The sequence below is a fragment of the Strix aluco genome, chromosome 34, assembly GCF_031877795.1.
Source record: "Strix aluco isolate bStrAlu1 chromosome 34, bStrAlu1.hap1, whole genome shotgun sequence".
In the NCBI taxonomy this organism is placed as follows: Eukaryota; Metazoa; Chordata; class Aves; order Strigiformes; family Strigidae; genus Strix; species Strix aluco.
The window spans coordinates 1,449,752-1,457,210 of record NC_133964.1 but is presented as its reverse complement, the minus strand read 5'-3'; the positions used below and the strand labels follow the sequence as shown (position 1 = coordinate 1,457,210).

Here is a 7,459-nt window from a genome sequence, read left to right as displayed (position 1 = left end):
GCAGCACCCGGCATTTGGCCTTATTGAACTTCATACAGTTGGCCTTGGCCCATCGCTCCAGCCTGTCCAGGTCTCTCTGCAGAGCCTCCCTACCCTCAAGCAGATCAACACTCCCACCCAGCTTGGTGTTGTCTGCAAACTTACTGAGGGTAAAACCATAACAATTAATCATCAACTTTTACGTATTAGCTCTAGTGTTTCTGTGAACATGAATCCCATTTACAAAAATCCCTCTGTCACAGTTTCAACTCCGGTGAGCTGCCTTCCAAAAACACCGAGTGCACATCCAATTGCCAATGGGGGAGTTCCAAATGCCTGGTGTGTTCCCAACCATCGCTGCGAGCTGCTCCCTGGCTGCTCTGCAGTACCCTCTGGTAACTCCTGTTCAAAAGGATGAGCTCACCCACAGATGAGTCAATGCTGCAAGGAAGCCAACCAAGTACTCAGGACTGTGAACAGACACCAAGGGAAATGTTTTGACTAAGGCTGTGAGGGAAAGAGGTCCCTTCTGGTGAAAGCTAAGCTAGTAGATTGATTTGACTTTATATTGCCATTTATGTACAAGATATCCAACCAAGCCCTGCACTGACAAACAATTCAAAAAGCAAGATGGCTTCTGATTGCTTATAATCTGCATGTCTGGATAAATGTCCAAGCAAAAAGATGGGTATGAATTCATATGAGTTTACACCCTTTCGTCTCTTAATGCAAACACTAGAAATGAAGTCTTGTTAACTCACAAATTCTGGCCCACCAGATACAGCCTCAGAATTATGCAAGAAAGCACCAGTGTTTAGGTTGGTTTGAGAAAATAAACTGTCAGAGATAAATGCCTTCTGACATGTGTCCTTCACTCAGGGGCCTGGTGCCTTTGTCCATCTGCATCTCATTTCTAGGCAAAGCCTTTCCACTTAATCTTGTTAATATTTCCAAATTTCTCTTCATAAGCTAAAGATCCAGTGTGAAATTTAGATGGTAATTAACTCTCTCCGTTTCACAGATGACATAATGAGAACTTGCACAGTGTTATTTCAGATGGAAGCAGAAACAGGACGTCTCACACTCTGCCACAGAAACAGCTACTCCAAGCTATTCTAGACCATCAGTTCAATAGAGCAGGAAAGAGTCAGGAAATTTCGAAACCCAGATCAATACAGATAACTGTGTTATTTTTCATAACCAGACTAAAAGAAGGTGTATTTCTCTGGCAATGTTTCCATCTCAAACAATGCAACTATTTGGCTCAAGTCCAAACTAGGCATGCCCCAAAAGTCCCAGCTCCAGCCCTCAACAAGAGACGAGCAGCAGTGCTCTCTCTGAATTCATTTTCCACCACAGGAAAGCAAAGCTATGAACAGCACTGGGGGGTGTTAGCAAACTGTAAAACGGGAGCTTAAAATCATAGACTTTTTGTTTAATTCCTGTAATTTTGGGAGGAGGACTCAAAAGTTACGCGTTGTACTTCCTAGCTAGCACTTGCAACTCTACAAAAGCACTTTATGACCAAACAATTCTTACAGAAGAACTGAGGCAAAAAACCCCCACCAAACCCCACAATGACAAGACCACAAAACATACCTTTAGAAGGGTTTGTTTCATAACCCTGTTGTGTTTTACAGGACTGGGGTTCAGAACATGGAACAATCTTAGGCTCCATTACAGGAACTGTCTCTCTCGTGTGCCTGGACTCCGTGCTTTCATTTCTGCCCCCACCCAACCCCTGTGCTTTTGAAGACAGCATCCCTGGTTCTTCTCTACGCAAAGGTTTCTGAACATGCATTTCCTGAGTTAATTTCTCCTATGTGCCTGGCATCGCTCACGTGTAGTTCACTGGCTTGCAACAATACTTCTGTTTGATTAGCAGCTGGGGTTTTGAATAAGGTATTAGACTCAACGCTACAGGAGCTTGCACGACTCATGGGAGATGCACCAGCAGAATGGCCAGTACTGTCCACAATCTCCATTTCCTCACAGGAGCAGCAGCAGGATTAAAGAAGATCGAGAGGTAGAGCCCTTGTGGCCAAACCCCTCTGTGAGCAGCACCCCAGTCCCGCCGCTGGGCAGAGCATCGAGATCCGAAACAGAATCCTCTGTCAGGGCGACAAAGCTGGAGGGGCCTGGGCAGCCGTGAGGTCCCCCGAGAGCAGCGGGGGCTGCAAGGAGCTTCCCACGCCCTCTGTCATCTGAGCCGAGCACGGAGGAGAGGCCTCGGCCATCACAGGTTTGCTTTCTGCGTGCGATTTAACCTCCAGCAAGCGCCTGGATTGCTGCACGGAGGGAACGGATTGACTCTCCGGATCTGGTCTGGAAAACCCGTGGTGTGATCAAAAAGATTTAGGGAGAAGTGTCCGTGTGGATTGTTTGACAGAGTACCGGCTCTGCGCCTCTGCAAAGCCTGGATCGCCACCCTCATTCTTCCCAGAGTTATGCAATTGATAAAGACATTCTTATCAGCTGAGGGCTCCTTCCCTCTTGAAACTCCTCTGTCAAAGACCTTGTTATCTCCTTGCTATGTGAGCTGCCAAAGCCAACGGAATGCCTTCCTCTGCTTTTAACGTGTTCCTCTAAGCTCAGGTTTTGAACAGTGCCACGAGAGGACTGGGCACCATTTGAGATGTTGACATTCTGACCAGCCGAGTCAGGCTTCTGCTCACTCCCTCTCTGTTACGGAAGCTGATGGAAGGAGTGCGGAAAATACTCCGGCGCTTGCCTGTGCTCCCTGAGCTGGAGTTAGTGCTGGATGGGGAGGGGGCGTGGGCACTAGTGGCATCAGCAGAGAAGGTGAGGAAGGGAGGGAGTCGTGTCTCCAGCTCATACTTCTCCTGAATATTGGCAACCGAGATACTAGAGTCGATCATCTGGATCCTGAGTCCCCCATCAGGGCACAAAGTGTCCGTGGCTCTTCACAGCCAATAAACTAATCTGGGATGGAAAAAAAGAAAAGAAAAAAATTATATATAAATGATTCAGCCTCAAAGTCCACTTGAACAGACTTTAAGTCAGCCTAAATACACGAGATGCCAACATCAATTTTATGTACAGTTGCAAGTTGTTTACTGAAGATTTTTAGAATTTCAAAGTGATGTTCAATAGGCAGCGCTGAAAACCCAGCAGCTGAGCAAAGATGTGTCTGAAAACATTCTATAGATGAGAGATACAGCATTAGGTATGATATATTATACAATGAGATGACCCTGGGTAACAGTATAAAATCTACATGCCAAAAGATACACAAATGTATCACCCAAATGTCCTTGTTTTTGTAAGTTCTTGGGACAAGTCTTATAAACTGTAAGCTCTCTTAGAGACTTGATTTTTCATGATCTGAGTAGAACAAAACATTATTTTGTGTTCCTAAATACTCAGATTTTTTGCAAGAAAAAAGAGGATTTAAATTTTCCAATCTTCACTGAACTTTCAGATGGATTTTTAGTCCCTTTCTGTGTTCCTGCTAAAGGCTGTATGTGTCACCTTACAGCAGGGAAAATGCTGGCACTGCAGTCCAGCTAAAATACACACCACCAAAACTTCTTCCTAAGGAACTATAAGTTCTAGGAATTCACTGTCAAATATGGGATCATGTTTCTAGATTTGAACTTTAATGTTTCATTTGAACACTTCTCTGAAATCCTCTTGTAGCTTACTTGCTTATAATTAGCTATTTTTGCAGCTTTTTGAAAGTAGCGAAAAGTGTTTCACACCCAGACACTGGGCATTTTTCATAAATATTTTCATCAGCACAGCAGATGTACTAGAAGAAAATTCATCTTTATGAAATATATACCAGTTCTATCTCCTTCTTGTTCTCATGATAATAAACTATTGCTGTGAGAGACAGGACCACAGAGGGAGCAATAAAAACATGTGATATAATCACAAGAACAGGAGAGGCTGTAGGTACAATGCCAGAGCGCAGCTTCGTGAGCTGCAAGTGTTCAGCACATAGGAACAAAAATCAGGTCATTTATCTAAACGATGTTTGTACGTCAAGTGCAAAACCAAATTCATTCATCTAATGAGCAATTTAATGTGTGTGATGTGGCTACAACAAGTATCTATGAACAATATATGTATTTATACGGTGTGTATATACACACATACATAAAAATCAAAATGGGAACAGAATATTTAAGGAGTAATAAAACTATATAGATGTTATATTACTGTGAAAAAAGGGTAACAAGTAAGTTCAGAGACTATTTCTGACTAGACATGGGACTGTACTTTCTACACGGGTAATTTTTTTGTTAAAAAGCTGGTACAGCTCCAGTCTGAACATGCACTGCCAAGCAGCCACAACATTCCCAAGCCCCAGGAATCAATAAGCAATTTTGCAGTTTAAGATGAGAGAAACAGCTCGGGAACAACCACTAATTCCTAGAAGTCACTGGTGATCTCTGATAACAAGCTCCAACCCGACCTAGCCCACACCAGGTCCTGCGACTAAACCCCCGAGCTGAGCTCAGTCTGAGTGGGCCAGAGGCGCTGGCCCAGGCACCCCCCGGCGTGCCCAGAACAACCCCCCCAGCAGCTGAGCTGATGCCCGGCAGCTGCTCCCCTGCCCTGGCCCTGGGGCAGTTCGCACCCACCCGCTGCCAGAGCAGGAGCAGAGCCCGCGGCACAGGGCAGCAGAGCCCTGGGAACTCACCCAGGGGTCACTGCACCCGCTGCCTCTTCTGCCCACAGTTCAGTCTGCCCACAACAGGCCTTGGGAAGCCTCCTGCAGCCTTCTCCACCCTCCCCTACAAACCCTCGTGGTTCTTTCACCACTCCCAGACCTGGTGTCGGGTTTTTGCCTGTGTGACCGCACACCTGCAGGCGTGCCGATAGGGACGGACATGCACCCCCCGCAGGGTTACACACAGACGGGGAGGGCTTTTCCTGGCGTGTTAAGGAGACATCATGACTGCTGAAAAACAGACTTTAGAATGCAGTTTTACAGCTGCCGTAGATGAGCAAAATATGTTGAAAATACATTAAATCACTACAGGCATTTTCTGCTCAGACAAAACATTTGCTCCCATTCCTACCCACACCTCAACTGTCAGTTCACTGGAGAACAAACCAGCTGGGTTTATAGTTACAAGATTCTCCGAGCTGAGAGCAGAAGGAAGCAGAAAACTGAGCAAAAAGCACATATTGTAACTTCCACTGGAAATACAAAGGCTGTGTCTAAATAATAATAGAGATTATTCCTAATAACTGACCTGTGAACATTCATGGCCTTAGATTTGACAGAAGATGAACGTTAGCATGAGACAGGTCACACACGACTCGTTCTTTCAGTCATTATTACTGGGTGTGTAAATTTATCCCACTTCACAGAATCACAGAATCGTCTAGGTTGGAAAAGACCTTGAAGATCATCCAGTCCAACCATTGACCCAACACTGACAGTTCCCAACTACACCAGATCCCTCAGCGCTAAGTCAACTTTACTCTCAAACACCTCCAGGGATGGGGACTCCACCACCTCCCTGGGCAGCCCATTCCAACGCCTGACTACCCGTTCTGTAAAGAAATGCTTCCTAATATCCAGTCTAAACCTTCCCTGGCGCAATTTGAGGCCATTACTTCTTGTCCTATCACTTATTACTTGGTTAAAGAGACTCGCCCCCAGCTCTCTGCACCCTCCTTTCAGGGAGTTGTAGAGGGCCATGAGGTCTCCCCTCAGCCTCCTCTTCTCTAGACTAAACAACCCCAGTTCCCTCAGCCGCTCCTCGTACGACATGTGCTCCAGACCCTTCAGCAGCTTCGTTGCCCTTCTTTGGACACGCTCAAGTGATTCAATGTCCTTTTTGTAGTAAGGGGCCCAAAACTGAACACAGTCATCAAGGGGCGGCCTTACCAGTGCCGAATACAGGGGCAGGATCACTTCCCTGTCCCTGCTGGCCACGCTATTTCTGATGCAAGCCAGGATGCCATTGGCCTTCTTGGCCACCTGGGCACACTGCTGGCTCATGTTCAGCTGGCTGTCAATCACTTGTACCAGGTAAACTGTGGGTTTACTAAAAGAGAACCAGGGAAACTCATCTATAGAAACCTAGAGGCCACAGCTCTCCCCTACCTACATTACAATCATTCCCTACTTCAGAAGCCTCTGTATCAAAGGTTATCAAAGGTTATCAAAGCACTTCTGTATAATGTACTAAATACCAGGACAGAGTGACCCAAACTTCCTGGCAGTCTTTACACACACCCAGCAGCCAGTTACTCTTCAGTAAGAGCTGGGATCCTGTACTGGCAAAAAGCTGATTGTGTGAAGAAGAGAAATAACGAGCTCTCACCTAGTCACCAATCAGACACAAACAGGTCAGAGACAGGGCAATGACCACACCCCAGTGAAGCAGCAGTCACGTCCATGTCACTGGTTTTTGGTGGGTTGTGTTGGTTTTTAACAGAGGACAAACCGTGTATCTCGCCTGTATCACTCACCCAGATTCTGGAGAAGTGTACAGTGCATTTCTACAACACCTGCTATTCACAACACTCATAGTTTAATTAGAAACAGTTGCAAGTATAAATAACAACCTGGAAATAGAAGTACCCAAGAGTATATGCTTGCTTTGTGATTCAAATGTCATGGCATCCACTCCCGATTACCTTTCCCAAACGTGCTTCAGCAATGAATTATTCACTTTTAACAGGTAAATTGGACTTTCGCAGGTCCCTGAGTGCACGTGGAAATTGTATCATAACGGGACAAAAAGACATTGATGTTGAGACATCTTTGGTGGACACGGCGGTGGTAGTCTGGTGACTGGGGAGGACTCAATAGGATCAAATGGCATCCATCTCCCCTCACATCTTCCTCTCCTCTCATCCCCACTCATGATGCACATGGTTGTGTTTTTATGATGCTTAGAGACAGCAGAAAATCTCGTTCAATTAAGGCTTTAAGGAAAATAATTGTTTGGTCTTCACACTAAATAGTAGAATTTAGTCATAAATATGGGATGTGTTCATTTATAGACAGCAACTCTACATTCAGCTGTATTCAAGGATCTGCTTTTTTCTTTATGCAGGAAAAATAGGTGTAACGTGCCCACTAGAGCACTCACTCATCTGCACACTGGAGAGCAGCAGATCTAGCATTTGCCTCAGCCCAGGACACTGAGAGATAGAGACTCCTTGCCTGTCATTTGTTCTGGAATTGGAGTGGAACAGATCACCGCTGAGGAATCCAGCTGGTGTTCTCACGAGGAAAATACAGGCAATAACACGGCCCTAGCTCCAGACCCACGGCGTGCTGTTCACTGCTTAAAATGTGTTGGCAGCATGAAGCAAAGCACCAATATTGGCTACAATTCCTACAGGCATTCAAAGCACCTCTATCAGGTCCCCCACAAAAAAACCCCAAACAACTTCCTTAAAATATCCTGCTGGCTCACAAGACACCGTAAGTGGCTCTAAAGCACGATCCAGTTGATTTGCACAGCCAGTGCAAATACAAGTTCTG

At 45.6% G+C, this 7,459-nt stretch overlaps 1 protein-coding gene across 1 annotated transcript; it reads right to left on the bottom strand.

The window, feature by feature from the left end:
* Positions 1-1,015: 1,015 nt before the first annotated feature.
* On the bottom strand, positions 1,016-2,878 carry LOC141917156 (serine-rich coiled-coil domain-containing protein 1-like). The gene is given in 10 exon segments (XM_074810242.1): positions 1,016-1,089; positions 1,579-1,760; positions 1,762-1,972; positions 1,975-2,001; positions 2,004-2,117; positions 2,120-2,425; positions 2,428-2,475; positions 2,478-2,663; positions 2,666-2,779; positions 2,782-2,878. Coding segments are annotated over 10 exon segments (1,317 nt in total). The 3' UTR covers positions 1,016-1,057.
* Between the last annotated feature and the right edge of the window lie 4,581 nt (positions 2,879-7,459).